This window comes from Palaemon carinicauda, chromosome 1 (assembly GCF_036898095.1).
Source record: "Palaemon carinicauda isolate YSFRI2023 chromosome 1, ASM3689809v2, whole genome shotgun sequence".
In the NCBI taxonomy this organism is placed as follows: Eukaryota; Metazoa; Arthropoda; class Malacostraca; order Decapoda; family Palaemonidae; genus Palaemon; species Palaemon carinicauda.
In genome coordinates, this window is record NC_090725.1 from 99,669,512 (window position 1) to 99,692,845 (window position 23,334).

General features: G+C 36.2%; 1 protein-coding gene across 2 annotated transcripts in view; it reads right to left on the reverse strand.

Annotated features, from left to right (window-relative positions):
* Positions 1-23,334, reverse strand: part of RhoGAP1A (Rho GTPase activating protein at 1A) — a 370,606-nt gene that overhangs the window by 21,296 nt on the left and 325,976 nt on the right. For both annotated transcript variants that reach the window (XM_068383167.1, XM_068383177.1), the window contains exons 6-12: positions 23,032-23,151; positions 22,732-22,854; positions 21,992-22,186; positions 21,568-21,756; positions 13,321-13,510; positions 10,298-10,494; positions 9,738-9,904 (exon numbers count right to left, since the gene is read on the reverse strand). In XM_068383167.1, coding sequence (XP_068239268.1) covers positions 9,738-9,904; positions 10,298-10,494; positions 13,321-13,510; positions 21,568-21,756; positions 21,992-22,186; positions 22,732-22,854; positions 23,032-23,151 — 1,181 coding nt within the window. The remainder of the gene's footprint in view (positions 1-9,737; positions 9,905-10,297; positions 10,495-13,320; positions 13,511-21,567; positions 21,757-21,991; positions 22,187-22,731; positions 22,855-23,031; positions 23,152-23,334) is intronic.

Sequence of the window (23,334 nt, forward strand, 5' to 3'; positions counted from 1 at the left end):
GACTCTAATGGTGGATGCTCTCCTTGCTCTAGCAATCGCACTGGCTGCCTCCTTCGAAAAGCCTCTAGTTCTCGAGAGTCTTTCGATAGTCTGAAGGCAGTCAGACGAAGAGCGAGGAGGCTTGGTGTACCTTCTTTACGTGAGGCTGACGTAGAAGGTCCACCCTTAGAGGAAGACTTCTGGGAACGTCTACTAGCCATCGAAGTTCCTCGGTGAACCATTCTCTCGCGGGCCAGAGGGGAGCAACTAACGTCAACCTTGTCCCTTCGTGAGAGGCGAACTTCTGCAGTACCTTGTTGACAATCTTGAACGGTGGGAATGCGTAGAGATCTAGATGTGACCAATCTAGGAGGAAGGCATCTATATGTATTGCTGCTGGGTCCCGGAACTGAGGAGCAATAGATTGGAAGCCTCTTGGTCAGCGAGGTTGCAAAGAGATCTATGGTTGGTTGGCCCCAAGTGGCCCAAAGTCTCTTGCACACATCCTTGTGGAGGGTCCATTCTGTTGGAATTACTTGCCCTTTCCGACTGAGACAATCTGCTATGACATTCAAGTTGCCTAGGATGAACCTCGTTACTAGGGAGATGTCTTGACCTTTTGACCAGATGAGCAGGTCCCTTGCGATCTCGTACAACGTCAGTGAGTGGGTACCTCCTTGTTTGGAGATGTACGCCAAGGCCGTGGTGTTGTCTGAGTTTACTTCCACCACTTTGCCTCGAAGGAGAGACTTGAAGCTTTTCAAGGCCAGATGTACTGCCAACAGCTCCTTGCAGTTGATATGCATGCTCCTCTGACTCGAGTTCCACAGTCCTGAGCATTCCCGACCGTCTAGTGTCGCGCCCCAGCCCACGTCCGATGCGTCCGAGAAAAGAACGTGGTTGGGAGTCTGAACAGCCAGGGGAAGACCCTCTCTTAGGTTGATATTGTCCTTCCACCAAGTCAGACAAGACTTTATCTTTTCGGAAATCGGGATCGAGACCGCTTCTAGCGTCTTGTCCTTTTTCCAGTGAAAAGCTAGATGGTATTGAAGAGGACGGAGGTGTAGTCTTCCTAGTGACACAAAATGTTTCACGGATGACAGCATCCCTACCAGACTCATCCACAGCCTGACTGAGCAGCGTTCCTTCTTCAGCATCTTCTGGAGGGATAGCAGGGCTTGATCTATTCTGGGGGCTGATCGTCTTGTTGTTCAGCAACGTCCTCATCAGATAGTTCCTCATCCGAAAACTGATGAGGAAACGGCAACGGAGTGGGCAACGTCTGGCTCGCTGAGTCCGGTCGCACTGGTGCATGCGTGACGGAGCCGGACGCAACATCATGGAACTGCTGCACAGTCTGTGAACTGTCAACAACCATGGGTGCGCGAGGAAGCACAGCGTCCACCCGAGACTGTCTAGACCGTCTGGGTTGTGCAGTCAACACCATACCGGGTTGCTGAGGTTGACGCACTGCGTCAAAACAAGTCACCTCTGCTGGTTGTTGAACGTCCTGAACGTCAACAACCACCTCCGAGCGTCGCTTAACGTCAACGTGCGGCTGGCAACCCACACTGGGTCGCATCGGTGGAGGAACCACCTCAACTGGTAGACGCGAGAAGGTTACCTCAGCGTCAACAGGACGCACAACCGACCGGTTGGAAGGTTGTTGGCCAGAAGGTTCGGCAGCAACCTTCTCCACATTAAAGTCCTCTATAAAGGATGCAAGCTTGGACTGCATGTCTTGCAGCAAAGCCCATTTAGGGTCTACGGGAGCAGGTGCGGCAACAGACGGGGTTAGCGACTGAGGCGGTACCACTTTCCATCCCTGAAAGCCTTGTTTATTATTATTATTATTATTATTATTTGCTAAGCTACAACCCTAGCTGGAAAAGCAAAATGCTATAAGCCCAGGGGCCCCAACAGGGAAAATAGCCCAGTAAGGAAAGGAAAGAAGGAAAAATAAAATATTTTAAGAAGAGTAACATTAAAATAAATATTTCCTATATAAACTATGAAAACTTTAACAAAACAAGAGGAAGAGAAATTAAATAGAATAGTGTGCCTGATTGTACCCTCAAGCAAGAGAACTCTAACCCAAGACAGTGGAAGACCATGGTACAGAGGCTATGGCACTACCCAAGACTAGAGAACAATGGTTTGATTTTGGAGTGTCCTTCTCCTAGAAGAGCTGCTTACCATAGCTAAAGAGTCTCTTCTACCCTTACTAAGAGGAAAGTAGCCACAGAACAAATACAGTGCAGTAGTTAACCCCTTGAGCGAAGAAGAATTGTTTAGTAACCTCAGTGTTGTCAGGTGTGTGAGGACAGAGGAGAATCTGTTAAGAATAGGCCAGACTATTCGGCGTATGTGTAGGCAAAGAGAAAGAACCGTAACCAAAGAGAAGGATCCAACGTAGTACTGTCTGGCCAGTCAAAGGACCCCATAACTCTCTGGCGGTAGTATTTCAACGGGCGGCTGGTGCCTTGGCCAACCTACTACCTTAGAAATTATGCATGACATAATTGTACAGCAAAACTTCAAAGGCTCGAAAACAGCTGTGAAGTTGACCTGTAAAAAACTTGGAGCGTCTCCTGGCCAGGCGCCAGGGAGAGTCTACGAGATTTGAGAAGTCTATCTGGGCAGAGGCATGAACTCCCAAGCCGAGAACTTCTCTCTTGTCATATCAGACTCTCGCTCCATAAGCCAGTTTAAAAGAAGGGAAATCAAAGGCTGTATCCCCCAAACTCCTCCTGGTGATAAACCAGTCGCCTAGCAAACGTAAAGCTCTCTAGGAGAGCGAGAGAGCACTAGCTTATAAACAACGGCTTCGAAGTAGCTAGGCCTAGTGTAAGCTCTGACGTTTAGGCGAACGAGGAGCAGCAGTTACAAAAAGATCCGGACAAAGATCCTTAAAAAAATCATCATGATTTAATTAAAGTCCATAGAGGGCTAAGCAGCTTTAGGCTCCTCTCCATCTGACAGAGTCCTCAAGGGAATATCAGTAGGAGGAGGAACAGCAACTTCCTCATCTACAGGAACCTTGTCCGATAAAAGCTGAGTCTCAAGCAAGGGAGAGACCTACCGTGGCGGCAATGCTTTACAAGCAGAGTCCACACTCACTGGTGCATTAGTAGTGGACCAGGACGCAACGTCATGTAACTGCTTGACAGTCTGTGAACTGTCAACAACTGAACTGTCAACTACAACAGGTGCGTGAGGACGCACAGCGTCCACTCGAGACTGCTTTGACTGCCTAGACTGAGCAGTCAAAACAACTCTAGAATGCGGAGGTTGACGCACAGCGTCAAAACAAGTCAACTCCGATTGTTAGCGAACGTCTTGAACGTCAACCGGAGCATCAGCAAGTGGCCTAACGTCCAAATGCGGCTGAAAATCCACACGAGACCGCATCGAGTGTGGTTCCAAACAACCTGACTGACGTGACTTAGCTACGCCAACGTCAACAGGAAGCACAAAGGAACGTTAGGTTGGCTGAAAGCCAGGATATCGATGAGATAAACGGCTAGACTCAACGGACTAATCGGCAGAATAGTCTTCCATAAGGGAGGCAAGCATATTCTGCATGTCTTGCCGTACAACCCATTAAGGATCAACGGAAATGGTTGTGGTAAGAGACGAGGGTAACGTCTGAGACCGCAACACTTTGCCAACAAAAAAGACTCTCGGAGTCTGTGTTACGCTTTGTTAGGCGGCGAGCAGTTATCCGATGACTGCATAGGGTCAGAGCTGTCCTAATGGCTGTAACCAGGACGCTGGACCTGTCCTGAAAGGACTGACTTTCGCTTAAGGGCTTCGAAACCTTGTGACAGGTTTCTTATGCGAAAAGCCTTCGGATGACGAGGAGAAAAAACGTCTCTCTCGTCTTATGGTAGGGGAGATCTTGGTAAGATACACCCGATACCATAGAGGGAAACGTCTGTTCGTTGATCAAGGCCTCTCGAACCCATAAGTCGTTCGACATTACTTCTCCCCTGGGCTTGGGAGCTTGCAAGAGGTCCCGGACTAGGTGAACGACAGGCACGAACAGACGAACCCTCGGACGCAACACTGTAACACTTTGCGCAATATCACTTTATCACTTCAATTTTCTGTTTTGCACTTATTTCACTGAAATCGAAACTTTTACTGATTTCTACCTGAAGCACGCAATTCTACCCTTCATCAAAAGGTAGTAATTGCGAAATCAGTCGTATAATGCAAGCTCATTAATACCAGCAAAAAACAGAAAACATATTTTAAGATAAAAATTTCAGTGGCTGGGGAAGAGACTAAACACTAGTTCCTTCAAAACTACGTTTTCAATCTCTAACCGCACCTAGCCTGGGGACGAGAATAAAAACTAAAAACGTTTTATCCTTTCTCCCCGTACCGAGACTAGGGACGAGAGCAACTCGAGAACAACGTTACCCGCTTGAACGGAACGTTTTCTCTCCTCTCTCTCCCTCCGTCTCTAACTCTCTCTCTCTTTATCTCTTGATTTCGCACCTAAGAGAAAAGCCCAATTACATTTCGTCAAAAAAACATGTTATTTGACCAAAGGAAAAAACTGAAAGGTTTTTCAATTAAAAAGTTCCTTTAAAATAGAATTTAAAACATTTAAGCTTAGAAAGAATGAACAAAACGTCAGAATCGATTTACTCTTGCTGCAAAGTGAAACCGTGATACACTCTCTCTCTATCGTAACGATAGAGCGCATGTTGAACGTCCTGAACGTCAACAACTGCGTAGCATAAATAAACTAAACGTTAGTTCATCTTTGAAAAAGGTACGAAGACTATTCAAAGAAATTCTTTCATAAAATATTTCAATTAAAAAGTTTTAAATCCTTAGCTCTTTAAAAGCTATTTACGATATAAAGGGCTCAACGTTGATTAACTTCGGTTTCCAAGTTAGGACCGCCTACTCTCAGGAAAGGTCGCATATAAACAAATCATTAAAATTTATTTTTTATGTTTATTATAAATGGAAAGTTAATCGAAGAGGAAAATCTATAATTGATTTATAACGTGATAAGATAATTACTAAAAACCTAAACACACTTCTGTCTACGGGAAGGGTCGGCCATTTAAAAGTGAAAGAAAGTCCATACTCTCTTTGTCACCAAAATTAAATCTATCCAAAACGAGTTCAAGATTTAAGATGAAGATAAAACACCTGCACTGCGAAAGCTCAAACCAGAATATAGTACTTCACCAAATATGATGGGAAAAACTCCAGTTTTCAACAGCGAGTAAAGTACGTCTTGTCGACACCTCGACAGAGAGAAAATTGAGTCTTTGTTTACATAAGAGCTGGGTATCTGGTCGACAGATGGCGCTGTTGGGCACACCCGCAACCTGTGTAGCGATCGCTGGCGAGTTTTTTCCGTAGAGTTTGTCTGTCGAGCAACAGAGTTGCAGCTATATATTCACCGGCTAAGTTAAATATTTAAAATATAACTTTTACAACAAGAATAGATTATTCACTGCTTCAAGATAAAAAATTGAATTAAGTATCAACTAGACATTTGTAAAATAAAATCTCTTCAATTGGATAAATTACAACGGATCCATAACTTTATTTATGTTATGGATAATAGTTTGGCACCTTATGCCAGAAATTGAAAACTGGTGAATCACTCATAATCTATAAGAAAAATGGATTAAGAGAAAATACATAAGTTTAAATCCTTGACCATCTCCACAAAAGTGGAAAAGCTGAAGCATACACAAGTACATGCTTCTATATGTACATTCTATAACCTCCATCACATCCGTTCAGGATATTATGCCACTTCTATGTAGTGCAGTATAATACATCATAAAGGAGTAACTATTTTAGTTACTTTTCTTGTCCTCTAGGATTGTTTGTGCTTCTTTGTGGTTCTAGTACCATTCAATGTTTCATCTTTTTAAATGCCAGACGTATTGAAGCATTCATTTATTCATATTTGGTGAATACAGCAGTTTTTCTTAAGATCTCTAACTTTAGATAAAACTATTTCAGATGGGTCTTCCAAAGCTGCAGTAACCTTTGTGAAGTTTGTGAATAAGCATAGGGAACAAATGCATTCCTCTACCTATGCAGAAACATTCTCTATCTAGGATCCTGTATAAGATATAAATAGAATCGATAAGGTGGTGGCACAAGTGGATGCCAAAACACATTGTGATGCTTTGAGGTTCCTTCTTCGAAAAGCCCCAGTTTCTCTATATAGACCAATAGCAAATACTTTCCTAGAATTTTCTCCTTCAAGAGATTTGTTTTATAATAATCATAGACCATCAAAATTTCACTCTAGCATATGTTGCAACCAAAATGACATTTAAACTTGTTGAACTTATGGGAGAACACTATGATAGTCTTTCCAAACCGATCACTATAGGAGGAAGGCTTTTCCACTTTTATCAGGTCTGTGAAAGACTTCATCCCCAACTGTGGGTGCTGTCCATGGTCAGAGAGGGTCATCATGTTCCTCTGTCCTACAATCCACCCTTGTCCTAGGTTCTAGTATATCCAAGTTATCAAACCAATTCAGCAAAGGTCCAGGTTCTGAAAGTAGAGATCATAAAATCCCTAGAGAAGAATGTAATGGAAAGGATCCTCAATCCATCTCTGGATTTTTATAGCAGGTTATTCCAAGTTCCAAAAGCACTGAGAGGGTGGAGCCCAACTCTAGATGTTTTGATTCTAAACATCATGTTTACAGCTCTCTCCAATTATTTTATAGTAACACCTTTGACAAGATGTGCACTTTCACATTCCTATTCATAAAAATTTGAGGAATTTCCTTTGGTTTGTGAATGGTTCAAATGTTTACCAATTCAAGTGCCTATGTTTTGGTCTCAAGACTACTCTCAGACAATTCACCAAGATGATGGCTCCCATCTCAATATGAATAATATTTCTGGGAATACGGATGTTTTATACCTGGAAGACTGGCTATTTTGGAACGCTTTGTTGGAAAGGATTCGGGTTCAACTAGTGTGGCTACTAAGGTTACTGGAAAGGTTGGGAATACTTGTCATTTTATAAAAGTTTCTTGATTTTGACTTAAAGGATTCTTTATTTGGGGATTATAATAGCAACAGTTCCTTTATGTTTTTTTGGTTAGACATAAGGATTCAGTCTTTTCTTGTCAAAATAATTCAAGAAAATACAGTCAATGTCAATTCAGATATGGGTGAGACTACTAGTGACCAGGGTTTTTTAAGAGAAGTTCATTCCAATGAGTTACCAAAAGATGAGAGTTTTTCAAATACTGTATTATCTCAACTGGATTGGTGGGACAATCCTCGTCAGTTATCAAGGAGTGTCCTTAGAAGTGATGATTCTAGACCTGTCTATTTACGGACGACTCTCAGGAAGGATGGGCACAACTCTTAGTTTTTCTCAATCTCACAAGGAAGTATACAAGGAAAGAATCAATTCTATACATCAATTGCCTAGAACTTCTAGTGATGTTCAAGGCCTTTCAGGCTCAGGAGCTGCTAGTTATAGGAAAGTGTGTGGCAGTCTTTTCGGACAACACAACAGCATTAGCTTATATTAAAAAACAAGAAGGAACCAGGTAGGAATCCCTATATTAGATAGCAGCGTTGTATTGACTTGAACAAATCTAAGAGGAATATTCCTTCCCCCTTGGTTTATCCAAGGGAAATCGAACATTTTAGCAGAACAGTTAAGCAGAAAAAAAAACCAGATTCTTCCAAAAGAATGGTTACTGTATCTGTCAATGTATCTAGATATTTGGAATGGGTGTGGGAGACCAAACAGATTTATTTGTAACATCTCAACAAAAAGATAGAAGTGCTTTGGTCACCAGTTTTAGATCCTTTAGCATGGAAGGTAGATGCCCTGCTACAGGACTGGTTGCATATTTATCTGTATGTCTTTCCAAAATCCTCCATGATTCAAGCTGTGGTAAACAAATTCAGTGTCTGTGAATAGCAGGATAACTTTGGCGGCTCCCTTTTGGCCTCAGATCTGTGGCCTCTGTTGTTGAAGTGTCTGAGGAGGTTGCTGTCTAAGACCAATCTTCTTGGATAATTAATTTTGAGGTCATTGCATCCAACCCTATACATGCTATATCTAAATGCTTGGAGAATGTCTATCGTATTCTCAGAGAAAAAGAATTTTTCAAGCTCTTTTGATTGGTGCAAGTCAAAAAATGTGTGACTACAGTAGAACTAGTTGGCATAATAAAGTTGAATATTTGAGTTTCCCTTCTCACAAACAGCAACTGTTCATTTCAATTATCAAGGAATACAAATCCATGCTGAATACATTAAAGTACTCAAACATCTACTATAGGATTAGATTTTTCTGCCTTGGGTATTATTATGTATGTATTTGGATCCTTTAATATTGAAAAACCTATGGTTGTCAGAGTGACATTTCTGATCTAAATGTAGGATTACAATACACCAATGACTTGATATACGAAGCTTCGATTAATGAATTTTCAAAGATAGTAATAAAATATTTTTGTACCAAGCTTTGCTTTACATACCAAAAATTCAGTTACAAATTTTTTATTGATAATTTGTAGCTTTATAAAATTTATTAATAAGAAAAGTAAAATAAAATTATAAAAGTATCATTAGTAATGTTATAATCATTGTGTAAATGCATACAGTCACAATAGAAATTAAAAGAAAAACAGATTTTGTTATGAACTATGGAATCTGATAACAGCTGTTTCACTTGTATTTAAATTGTTGTACGATAGTAAACAATTGTCGTTGTTATGTTACAAGGTTGAGTACATTTTTACATTATACCCTTATTCACTCTGAAGAAAAGATCAAGGTTATATACTGCCAAATTTAAAGCAACAAGCTGTAGCTGAAGGTGAAAAAATAATGTTCATAGTTTCTAAGCTGTTTGGAATTGGGAAAAGCTCTGTCCAAAACTGGAGGGGAAAAAATGGTGTTTTGTTATCACAATCTTCTATATAACTCTGAAATTCCTGAGTTTATAGTAAGAGCAAAATGGTAAACCAAATTGCACAAAAATTACCCAAACGAATTGCAATATTCATGGTTGAAATTAGAAGAGTTCAAGTTGTATGACAACAAATTGAGTCTGATTTTTCGTTGATATTTCTTTCCTGGGTTCACCACCTCTTATTCACACACTTTTTCTTCTGCCATCTGCTATAGAAGTAGTTGGTAGAGTGGTGATCCCTTAAAGGAAGAGGAGGAAATGGCAACGGGGGAGAATATTTCATTGTTTATTTATTCAGTATATAGCACTTTGTATTCACAGGTATGATTCATGGAAATAATAGTACAGTACATTAACCCTTTCAATCCCACTCCCTTGTCTAAAAATTTATCATCTCAGTGCCAGGTCCTTTTTGGGACCTTTTACTTGACACATTTTAGCACAAAAACTATTATAGATATGAATTTAAAACTTTCCATCATAGGGTAAAACTAAATATTTTTTTTGACATTGTTACATAATTCTATATTAAAAAAATATACTTAAATTATAAATAAAATAAAAAATGGAAATTAATAGAGTAATAGGGAGTAAAAAAAACCCTGATGTTGAATAAGTTCAAAGGGGCTCAAAGAGTTAAAAAGGATTTACCTGATTTGCTGACAAAACAGTAAAAATCCAGCAACTGAAAATTAATTCTATCTTTGTGCCAACAATCTCAAGTTCTCGGCACCCTACTGTGAGCATATGCCATTTGAAGTTCATGATAATAATGAAAATAGATTTTTTACCAGTATGTAAATACTCACCTGCATATATGAGCAATGTTGGCACCAAATAATCCAGAAGATTTTCCAGTTGGCACTCTCCTCAACGTGGCTTCTGGAGGTAGGAACTTGATGGACATAACTAACACTAAATCTTGCAGACTAACACGGCGTTCACTCAAAGTATCGTTCAACCAAGTTCTTGAAAGCTGTAGGATATAAATAGTTTTGTATCTCATTTTCCTTAAAAAACTCAATTAAAATACGCTAGATAAGTATTCTACAGGTAAGTGCATAAAATACTTAATGGTGATTATATAAATATCATTGGTAAAAAAGATGTTTGGCATCAAAACTGCTACAGTCATTAGCAGGATCAGAAATAAAGAAACTTTGTCAGAAATATGAAAATGACCAAATTTAAACTTTAATATTTTCTTTGGTAATACACAAGTAAAAATTAAAGATTATGCAGAAACATAAAATCCTATTGAAACAACTGAACATCTATATGAGAGAGAGAGAGAGAGAGAGAGAGAGAGAGAGAGAGAGAGAGAGAGAGAGAGAGAGAGAGAGATTTCATATTAAAAGTTATAGCATACCTCTAAATGGGTCTTTCCCCTTAGTTGCATCCCCAATTTTGGATGTTCCTCATAGCAAAGGATACGTAAAGTCTGAGAACCTTCCAGTTCTATTATAAAATCTTGGTTCCAATGTGGTTCTACACCCTCTGACACTCTAGTTTTTGCTTTGCGGAAGAAATGTCCATATGAATCCACTTCAAAACACACAAACATATCTGTTAATAAAAAATTGAGTGGTCAGTGAATTAAAAGTAGAGCACAGGATGTCAAAAAATGCATATATATCAATCCATGTGGAAACAATAAATTATAGTGGCACATTGTCTAGTGATTCAGATTACCAATATATTACAAGTACTATACTAACAATTTAAATTCACAACAGACATAATATGAAGGGACGAAAAAAGATGATCATACATAAATCAAGAGATATGCATCAGAAATTAAATGTGTTCTGGTATTCACAAGCTATGAAAAGGACTAAGAACTGAAGATTGAAATGATTTGCACACACACATAATATATGCTATATAAATAAATGAATAAATATACATATAACATATATACATATATTACATCCAATGGTTCCGAGTTTACGGCACATCCTTAAAATACGAAAATAAAATAAAATATGTCGCAAAAAAAATGAAAAATGGCTGAAAAAAAAAAGACAAACTAAAAATCCTACACATAAAATTAATAAATACATACATTTATTATGATTATAGTAGTAGTAAATGTAGCATGAACAAAATATATACTGTAATTAATAAATACACAAAAACATGCATTACAGTACATCTGACAATTTTGCTTCAATACTTCCCAAAGGTGTACAGTAATTTGCCAAAGGTCATGGTTGATTTAAGTGCTTCAAGAAACATTTTAGTTTGTAAAATATTCAAATTGTAGAAGCTGATACTACTCATACTGCTGCTACCAAGGAATTTCCCCGGATGTTAATGAAAATTATCAATGAAAAACAAATTCCTCCATAATTCATGGGTCACCATGATTATTTATGAAGAATGGTTCATTGATAATTTCATGCTAGCAGTTAAAGAATATTTCAGGATAAAGAAACATCTATTCAAGGTTATGTTTATCCTTGATAATGTGGACCTGGACATCCTACACATCTGAATGAATTGGACTCAATGTGATTGTTGTTTTCTCAACATCAAAAACTATCTCTCTTATTTAACTCGTGAACCAATGAACCATTGGTCTCTTCAAGTGGTAATTTTTACAATGTATCTTACACAAGGTGCAGTCAGCCCTCGTTATTCGCGAGTTCTATATTCGTGGATTCGGTCATTTGTGATACAGCGAACTGTTTAACCTAATAAATAAAAATCCTGTATCCGTGATAAGTACAGTAATGCCTCACAACACGAAATTAATTCGTTCTAGAGTGGCTTTCGTAAAGTGACTTTTTCGTGTTGCGACTTACATTTCTCATGCAAGTTACCTAATTCATTAAACCCTTCAAAACACAACATTAAATCTCATAATAAAGCTGCAGTATAACCACAATGAAATACTGTACAGCCAAATACATTTGAACCATTCAATATACCTAAACTAACTGTTAATGCCTGTAATTTAAGTAGGTATTACAACATAATGTAATAATAAATGGAAAATAATAAAATACATACAGTACAATACTGAACATAAACTAAATATACAGTTCCATATGTACTGTACTATTATAGTTACCCCTATTATTGACTACAGCTATATTTTCTGTTGTCTACACCCATTTTCTTCACCACTTTGTGATGGTGACTATTTTATTCTCGGCCTGGCTGGCAAATCTTTTTTCTTAAAATGAAACAATTTTCATAAAGTGAGAAATAAAAATATTCGCATCTCGTTTCGCAGCTTGAAAATTTCGTAGGCAGCCTTTCATGAAGAAAGGTATGACTGTACTCTCACGGTCTAACAATTTTGAACTGACCGCACTCCTTTGCACCCAGCATGCTTCGTGACATTTCCCTTTCCGCACAGCTTCTTCTAATAATGTGCTTACAGCACAACACCCCAACTCTCACTGACTCGGCCTCAGCCTTGCATCGTCTCTTGTCACATGTGCATCTCCCCCTTCAGTCCTTTTGGTAGAGAATCATGTTGTGATGTAAAAATGTGATGTAAAAAGCCTGTACATATCCAGTGTGTTTATAGTGATTTTAGCATAAAATGTGATGCTTACATTATGGTACCCCACGCAACAAACTGTCAACGGCTCAAGAGTTGCATCATGCTTCAGACTTACAGCGTAGATCTTTGCACATAAACAGTTAGTGGTACTGTACTGATACTTTTTCTTTTATTTTTTACTGTGTTGGTATATTTATTGTGTACTAGTATTATTGTTATATTAACTACTTTACAGTACTATATACAAAATGCTGCACTTTACAATAGTATTTTAATGTAAATATAGGCTACATGTACAGTGAGTTTGAAGAGTGTGATCCGACCTGCTAAAAACAGCAATCACTTGAGTGTTACCTTAGCTAGTTAAGCTGTACTGTAATATTAGTACTGTACATATACTAAAGTAATATACACTACAGTATCAGCGAGTGTTGTTAGATAAGAACAACAGTGTTTTGTTGTTGCTATGCGTATTACGTGTACGTTTAAGTGTGGCAATGACTCATGTTATGTATAGCAAAGTCTTTCTGTATACGTAATACAAGTGTACATGTATTTACTTCTTATAGTGCATCTGTGAAAAATGGCTTCCTATAAAAAGCCTATGACAAAATAATTAATCCTCCTATAGATGATGAATATGATATTCATCAATAAATAAAAGCTTAGCAAAACTTTTATTATGCATAAAGAACATTTATAAAAAAGAGAATATGACATATGGAGTTTGTTTAGAACTTAAGGTAAATAGGCTAAGCTATCATAATATCTTACATCTTGCAATCTCAAATTTCACATGTACACAATCACAATACTGTACTTTACAGAGAAGACAGGGTATGCAAATAAAAAAAAAATTCATCAAGAATACATACTTGCAGAACAAGTAAGCCCATGCAGACTAGAAACAACTATGTGGAGATCCCCAAGCAACAATGAATCATCTCGTCCTGATTTGAGAAGGAAAGAACCCATGTTGGTCTTGAGGAAGGATCGGCAGGCAGTAATCCAACTCTGCAGTTCTTGTAGAGTGAGGGAACTACCACCAACACCAGGGGTATTATCCTGTAGATTAAAAAATCATTATAAATTATTGCAGGCATACCAAATTCTCCATCTCAACATAAAAATTATCAGTAAAAAGAACATTATAAAATATACAAATCATATAAAGAGAAGTAAGAGTTTAAAGTACATAAAAGAATAGTTTTCAGTAAGATAATTTTAGGCTTTACCAGTAAAAAACTAACAGTATATACAAGTAAAATTAATCAATATTCACAACAGATTTTAGTTATAAAATGGGACATTACAGTAAAAAGGAACCATATCAGCATGATAAATGTTCAAGTGTCTTAGGAATAAAACATCCACTTTATTCTAATTTGTCTACAAATTTGCAAACATAATATAACACACCAGTAATGAAAGGCCAATACATTAATGAACAACCAAAATTGGACAATAAATTTTTCCAGCAACAAAAATATACCGAGTGCCAGTTGCGTGGCCAAAACTTATGTAATAAAATTGCCAAAGGCTTAGCTTTGTTCTAACTTTTCCATATAGGTCCCTAGATGTGAATAAATTTAGCTTGTACATTTAAAGATAAATACATTCCAAATTGAAGGCCAAAACAATAAATTAATAATGGCAAAGAAAATCGGAAAAAAATTCGCAAAATGTTTGGCCCTTTATTACTGATTTTAAATTATACAAAAGAATTTTTGTTACTTAAGATACTTTTTAATTTTTTTTCTGAAAGTACTATAAAACATATCCCTACAATAGACTATCTTACTATTTAAAAAAATATATATGCTATTAGGCTAACTGAATAAGAAGATTCATCCCAAAATAAACTGAGATATGATAGCTAGTAATAACTTATCATGTGTATGAATGAGGGAGACACAAGGGTCTCTTAACATTGCTTATTTCCCTTACTGTATATGACTTTCTGTATTTTCTGATTAGTTTTCAAATTTATCATGCCAGGCTGTATTTATCATGCCAGGTTGCATTTATCATGCCCGGTATGTGACAACTGAGACGTAGGTGTCTTTCTTTCTGTAAAGCACAGAAAGTTTTATAATGTGTAATGATTTTAACTAGATAAATGAGCCTCATTTTGCGATCTGTCATATACCAGGATTTAATTTAATGTGTGCCCCACATTATCTGTGATTACAAAATGTATTTGTGCACTGTATTACCCAAATAGAGATTGACATCTTATGCTTTTTGAGTAATGTGTTATAAATGAAAGAAATTTAATCAAAGAGTATATTCCAAAAAGTACAGTATTGTATGCAATTTACCTCATAAAGAACAAGATTTCCAAGACTGGGCTAAATAATAATCCGGCAAAATCACTTTTACATATTTCAATAAAATTATAATTTTCATAAAATTTCTTATTTCTATACTCACCTGATGTTCATATTGCTTCTTCTCCAGAAGATTTGTGTAACTCCTCCAAAAGCCTGGTTTAATCGACATTTACTCGTAAAATTTGGGAAGATTTTAAATTTTCCCATTTTCTTTTGCTTCAACCAATAGATACCTTTAACAATGGAATTCATTTGGCCTATTTCTGTAAAATTCGAGCTAGGCTCATTGGGCTGGTAAAACTTTCTCCATATTAATAATCTAGTGGTAAGTGATAGGAATCGCAGGTAGTTGCTTCAGGAAATTTAGTTTCAGTTTTGAAGCCAGCAACATCCTCCTCAATACTTGAGTCAGTGAGGATAGAAATAAGAAATTTTATCATTAAAATTCTAATTAGTGTATTTCTATGAATTCCTTGATGTTCATATTGCTGACTTCCACACTGTTGGAGGTTAGGTGCAATTGAAGGAAAAAGTGAGATAAATCACAGTACAAGTAATGCAACAAGGTTAATGTTGCAAACCTGGTATAGATTACTTATCTAGCTCACGGTTGTAAATATGGGATTCCAGATTGTTTACTAAAGTCATTCAAAATATAGTATAAAACTGAATGGTAGAATGGCTTCTTAAAATAATGTTTTGCAAGTACCTACTTGGTACACCTTTGAGCTGCTGCTAGAAACTTTCCAAGAAAGAGTTCTACAAAAAAATCAGGGAAGCAGCTACATTCCTAATATCATGCACCTTCACTCTCAGGCATTGATGATTTTCGGATCAAGTTCCTTGTGTATTTCTGTGATTGAATTTCAACAAGGAATGTCAGAGCATTTTTTATAAGTGTGTAATTAGGGACCCTCAGCCCACAGATCAAATTACGGACACTTCCTCTATTACATTTGGTTTGTCCAAATCCAACAGCACAGCTCTTATGGGAAGAAAACTAGTCTCTACTGAACTGTCTTTATCCAGTGAAGGGATGTGCAAAACTTGGAGTTCAACCTTAGTCTTAAAAACTTCCTGGACCTAAAGGAAGGTAAAACATACAAGATCATATTGTGTTCCCCAAAGCCTACCTTGATTGATAACACTTGTAGTTCACTTATGTGGTTAGCCGACGTTAAAGCCAACAGAACGCTAGCCATTACTGAATGGTGTGTATGACCCACTAGTTATCACTTAAGCATTTAGGTTAGGGACAAAACTGCGTAGTTTAGGCGTGACATATTACTCTGAAATTGAAACTATATTGACTTCTGAGCTACCCCACAAGAAGTTATTGGTCTTATTCACAACAAAATTAAAGAATTGAGAGGTATATACAGTATAGTTAAGAAATAGCTGTCTCTGCATACTTTGATGAAAAAATTGCATCATATCATACCTTAAAAATGAAGGAAGTTAGCCTATCGTGAGACTTCTAATGCACTAATCTTGTTTACAACTAGAATGTTTGTTGTGCAGATGCAATGCCACCTCCCGGGGGATATAGATGTCTATGTAAAGGCACCTCCCAAGAGATGTAACAGCAAAACGATATTCTTGCATTTAATTGGAAAATTAACCTTTTATCATTATCAACTATAATTTTCAACTAAATACAGATAATAAAATATAATATTTGTCTTATTTACAGCCAGATTTGCAATGGCAATAAAAACCTGAGTGTAAGAAATGACCACACTAATGTATCCATAATGAACTAGAGGCCCAGCTTGGAAGAGAACTAGAGTGCATGGTTATCGGGAGTGTGAACACAAGATATAACCTACAAGCTATGCCAGTAAAAAGTAAAAATAATCTTAAGAAGCATCTATTAAATGAAAGGCCATTCCCAAAATTAAATATTGTTTAAAAATGTTCACTTTAGCAAGAGGTGGGATATATAGATCCAGCTACCAAACTCAGCATTCTGTCTCATAATCTAAATGACATATAGAGCGACTAGAATTGCGGAAATGAAAATACTGTACAGAATATCCAATATGACATTCATGTATTTTAACAGCCAGACTCATAAAGGTACTAAAAACATGTCCATAGGTGGAGGTGTGTCATTATCTCCATCATTCCCCTATCATACATATCTATAAATAACAAGGAAAAAAAACAAAATACAGTACAGTATCTGAAACTGGAATAAACCATGTATCACCAGCATTGCAATCACCCCAAAAAACCAAACTAGTTAACTACTGCAACAATGAAAAAGTTTGGAGAAGTAGTACGCCCTATAGATGTTACTTTAAATTTAGTTAATAATTGTATTTGATTTTAAAATTAAGATTAAATACAACCCCTTATCCCCAGATAAGCAAGAAATAAATTTACTGTCATCATTTTCTCTATATATACAATGAGCCTAGCCTTCTATACCCCATAAAATTTCTGAAACACCATAATTAACGGCTCAGTAATTTCTTCCTATAACACTTCACATATTCTATTCCACAAAGAGCCATGATTAAATTATCTGGCAGACCATGCATTAGCTCTTTTCATTAATTTGTGTATGAATGAACTTCAAAGACAGCATTACATTCTATAAAAAAGAAGAGCAACAGAGTAATCTTATACTGCATATGTGAACAATTGAGTTTAGTTAAAACTATTGAACAGTTTGATAAAAATTAAAATTATGCTGTCATTTTAATTGAAAGTGATAACCATTCAATGCAAAACCTGAATTTATAGATTTTCTTTCATGAGGTACAATGATTGAATCAAAATTATTTACTAAATTGCCCTTCAAGAAGAGGTCGGGTAATAGATTGGCCTTATATCAATTAGCACATCTCTGTGTTAAATAGGCGTCCAAGCAGTGAAAGTGAACTTGAATCTCCCATGACTGCAATTCTTTGTGTTTACAACAAAGTTGGAGAGTTGAGGTGTGTAAACTGCCTTGGAAGTAGCCACTTTTTCAATTTGGTTGGGTAAGATACTTATGAACTTACTTTACAGTATTAGGGTATATGTTAGCAATAAAGTAAATGAGACGTGTAAACCTCAAAGATTACAAAGGATGTACTTCCTCACTTTTATCGTCTGATTCTGAGTTTCCTCTTCCTCATTTTCTAGTCCTACGGGAGAATCCAAGTGAACATCAGTTGATTTATAGGTTTCTTTGCTCTTTGAAAAGGAGGTAGCAACAGGAATGAGTAAACTACTGTAAGTTTTGGATTTACTAGTGCCAGGTTAACGTTACAGACAAGTGACTGAGCTTGCAAGTGAGCAGTGAATACTGTCATCAGATATATGATGAAAATGATCCCAATTAGTTGAAACTTCGTTCACCTCTTGGTATTTAAGGAAATCATACGATATCCACATAAGTACTATGAGACTGGTTATAAGCACTTATTTTAGTTTACTCTTATAGAGCGACTAGAATTACGGAATGCAAAAGTTTAGCAGGAGGAGGAACTACAGTATGTAAAGATTTTGAGGCTCTGTGTGAGTCTTTTGAATCTGTAGAGTGCAGCATATGTTCAGAAACCTTACTAAATGAAATGTTATTAATTTAGAATAATTATGGGAAGTTGGGTTAGGTTTGAGAACAGGGTGAGAAAGACCAGAATTAACAAAGACTAATGGAGGATTCACTGGATTTATGAAATTTAGACAAAGGTAACAAGCGATGAAAGAGCTTGAGAAGTTCCTTACTATCATAAAATGACTGAACTTGTGTGTTGTCATCCTACTACAATCAACTAGCCTATTCTTCCCCGCCTTGCTAGAACTGTTGATTTGATTGTCAACCATTGTAACATACAGTACAGTATATACTGTACTTTCCCATTTGTGGTACTGAGTGAAACACACTTCACAACGATTATTTAAATTACAGAATTGCCCCCAACACGATACAAGGGAATGCAGAAAATGATTCAGAAATAATTCCCGTGCACATTCTAGTAATAATTGTAAACTAAACAAGGGGTAAAAATCTTAAAATGCAGTATGTAAACAATCTGAGTGCATGTTCAATCGCTACCAGTCAACGAAGTAAACTGAAACTATTGTTCCTGATGCGACAACCTGGGCTTCCTACCACTAGTGCTAGTGGGCTTTATTCTTTTGTTACGTATTGCCTGAAGTGAAAGAAAATGGGAAATGTTGATTAAACAGGGCTTTGGGAGCCTCTGAAAAAGAAGCAGTATGAACATCTGGGGAGATTCATAGAAATAATACAGTTGGAAAATTTATCTATATCCATGATATTACACAGGTCCATGGGTAAAGCAGTACAGTACAGTATTTCATAATTCACTTTTAACTGGAAAACCTTTTTCATAAGGTTTTTGTAAAGGGAACAGGAAAGGTGATCACTTCAAAAATTAGCCCAGAACCTAGACAAAATGAGTCCAGTTGAATATTGCATAATGGCACTGCCCTGTAAAACAACTGAAATCACCAAACTTCCAATAGGCCATAACAATCTTGTGAAACTGAGGCCTGAAGTACCAGTAGAACTAGAATAAAAATAAAATCATGAAATTTCTTTTTCCTACGAGTCTTGACTATATGTTTAGATAGTTTCCAGAAGCTATTTAAAATCTAATAATAATTTGACCATCTAAAGCCTCTTGTACTTTGTTACATGGCCTAACAGAATCCTACAACTGTACTGTATACTGTACGAGTATATACAAACATAATGACTGCATCTTTATTGATCAGCATTAAAGAGAAGAGCTAAAGAAATGACTATCAAATACTCTAACTTTTCCCTGCTTTGTTTATTGAGGCATCCTATTCTTGATTCTATTTAAAAAAAAAAAAAAACTTAATACCTTGCAAGCAAAGGTTTCTCTTTCAATATATCACTTTATATATAAGAGATTACTTGTGAATATGAATTTCTTTATATATACAGTATGCAAATCAAGTGATACTGAATGTTATGAATTATTCAGTAGTCATTATCAGCATATTTGAATATGGAAATTACAATAATTAATTAGTTTTAAATAACTAGATAAGACAAAAGGACTTTTATGTAAGTAAAAAATCAACTTTCACTGTAGCCTCTAAGGATCCAGATAATGATAGGTAAAGATATTATGCAGGACTATTTCCCAAAGTTAAATCACGAAAGAGCCAACCTATCAAATTGTTTGGGAAATTTTTGGTGCAAAAATTACTCCAATAATTCTAAAAGATATTCTGAAAAATTACAACCCGAGGATATTTGAGATGCAACACAATGAAGGATGCTTTAACAACAAACCTCACTGAAGAAGAAAACAGACTATATATTCAGGAACTCTCCATTACTCTTAAGCATGAGCTCAGCATATGCCTGGAGTTAGGCACCCAACAATTCTTTAAAAAAAGAAGCAGTAGGGAGACAACTGTCTGCCTATCTGTTATCTATATCTCACTGTTTGGCTTACAGTTTTAGTTGTCTGTCCCTCAAAAATAATGCCCGAACTAAGGGCATACTTACATCTTTCTCTTAAAGCTTAGCTCATAGCATTACTGATGGAAAACTGTTCTTTTACAATTACTTTTGACCCCTTATGAAGGAATTGGTGACTAAAGAAATAATGTATCTAGCTGACATATGTAATCCTAGTTAATCATATTGCATCTAAAACAGAAATTCAAGACATCAGTGTACAGTAATATATTCATTACATGATTTTATTTGCAAAATTCTAAATTGTCAATTAGATATTAACATGAAGACATCACACAAAAACAGTATCTTATGTAAAAAATTGTTACTGCAGTCTTGGCACAGTTTATCAAAACAGTGTTCTTACACTTTATGAAAAAAATACTAAAAAACTTTCTTGATTACTCATAATTAAATAGGTCCTATCTGTCTAGAACATTTAAAAAACTGCAATTCCTTTTCACTTTAACATCCACCAACTACAAATTTCATAAAATTTCTCAAACCCATGCAGAATTAAAAAGTCTGCAAACTCAAGTCACTCCCTCTAATGCATACCTAAATTTAATAAAGCAAAATAAAAAAAAAAAGAGGTGAAATGTACCCTGTCAAAATTAACTACGTAAACACTTGCTCAGGACTCCAAGACAATGAAAAGGTTAAGAAAAATCCATTACATCATCAAAGTCAGATAAAAAGAATAAAACTCTCCACTCCACAGCCAGTGAATATATTGTAGAGTTTATATAGTTGTTCCCCAAGAATAGTTCTGGTAAAGCTTGGGGAGAGGGATAACTGGAATCAAACCATTGTGTCAGGGCTAAAATATTGGATAAGGAATACTGTGACAAAAATGTAAAAATGTTCAAATGGACAAAACAAGGGCAAAACCATACTCTCATATGTGTTTCTATTGAACTAGACTCTTTAGATGTCATGAGGATAAAGGAATAGCACTTCACAATTCCAGAGAAACCCAGCATGCTAGGAAAACAGCACTAAATGTCTGTACTTTGTTAAAGACATTTCTCACGAAACAAGAAGAGAACAGTGAGCAAGAGGAGTAGCCCTTTTTTGTACGAGGGGCCAATGGGAGAACAGACTCAATCAATCCTGTTCCCATTTCAATTAAATGGGGCCTTATCAAATATGACCAGCCAGAACGAGACCGACCCGTCATCTGGAATTGTAAGCCTACTTCAGTATAATGCGTAAAATTATCCTCAATATAAAATATTCACATCATAACAATATTAATATAAATCTGAAGTTTCTCCATAATTTTCATGGTTAATGAAATGACACTGACCACGCAGTTTTAGCTAACTTACCTGAAGTACTTTAATTGCTTCACCCCACTGATCTCTCTCATATTCTGAGGTGATCAGAAAAGTGTGTATTGAGCCATTCCTTTTGGATATTCTAAACGGAAGATTTGGTGAAGCTAATACAAGCTGGGCTTCCAATTCAGCCAGCTTTTTCCTGTTTTTCTCATTACGAGCCATGTTTATCCGACTAACCTGGAAAATTTAAATACAGTACTGTATATGAGAACAAGATATCAAACACATGTGGTTCAAGACCAACTGTACATCAAATTTTAAATATAAAATACATAAAATATTGAATAACTATATCAAATATATGTGGTTCAAGACCATCTTTGAGATACTGTACATAAAATTTTAAACATAAAATACAGTATAACTATTTGAAGAGGATTATAGTCAGATTACTACTACATAAACAACTTACCCCCTTGTTGTCTGCTATGTTTTCCGCTCTTCTCAACAGATCTCTTACTGTAGATGCCTGGGATTTCAGGGCCACAATATTTGGAGGATTTGATTCTTTCAGTGTCTCGGGTCCACTGTCATTCAAAACAGCTATGTCATGCAAGCTGATGTACCATTTCACTTCAAAGGTGAATTTTTCCGACCTACCAGTGGGCTGAAAAATACAACCAATGTTATTTCTTACTCAAATATCTTTAGTTGAAAACTAATAAAATTTCACATTCATATGCTCTGTTATCAAGCTATCAAAGCAGAGGTTCCAAAAATGTGCTTTAAAAAGTATGCAGTACTGTAAAGTCTATTAGATATTTTCTCTGAAATGGCATTTTTATTTTCAAAAAATCATTGCTGTACCCAAAAATACTTTAACACCTTAAATTGCATAATTTTTCATTCTGTACTTTGATGAGAATCTAAATTGCAATCCTTTAGCTATTACTCTCAAAATATTATAAAACAGTACCTCTTTGATGTACCTCAATGTATGAATGTTTTACTTTGAATATAAAAAACAAATTTACTTACACTTCAAAGATACTTAATTCTTCATGTACATAATATAAAAAATTACCTGCAAATCAACTGAAAGCAATATCAAAAGTTAAATGCTGATTTGCATGGTAAAATTCTATATACAGTACAGAAGTCTATATGTGACTTTGAAAAAAGAAAAAGAATAAAAAGAACATCCATACTTACTTTGTACTTTGCACATACAATAACATCATTAAATAGGAAAAGATGCCTCAGCTTACGATGACCCTCTACTAACTCTACTATGAATGAATTTCGAACCAAATGCCTTTGAGGACGATCCTGAGCCTAGAAATAAGATATGGAATACTGTATATAAAAAAATATAAAATACTGTGTAAAGAGTAAAATGATGACAATATAAAAGCACTGAAACCAATACAGTATAAACTGTATTGGCCTATATATCTCTCATTATCTTATCCAAAAACAACGATTGGAATAAAATTATAGCGTGTAACTCACAGGAAACATTGCTTCTGTGTGTAGCATGGAAAGGTGAGTGAGGAAGTTCTGGGTTAGTCTCAGAGCCTCTCGTAATGTCTCCTGATCTGGGTGCTGCTCTGGTGTGTACTTGAGCAAATCCTGAAACAAAAAGTCAATCTTAAGTTATTTCAGAAAGGCTGTCAGGAATTGATCATTCAAAAAGGATATGAAATAGTACCTGAGAATAACCCATAAAGGTAATAAAACCAAAATGAATATTCTTAACTTTCACAAAACATGGTGGAGAATTATCTTATTATTGTAAATGCATTTCAGTACCTT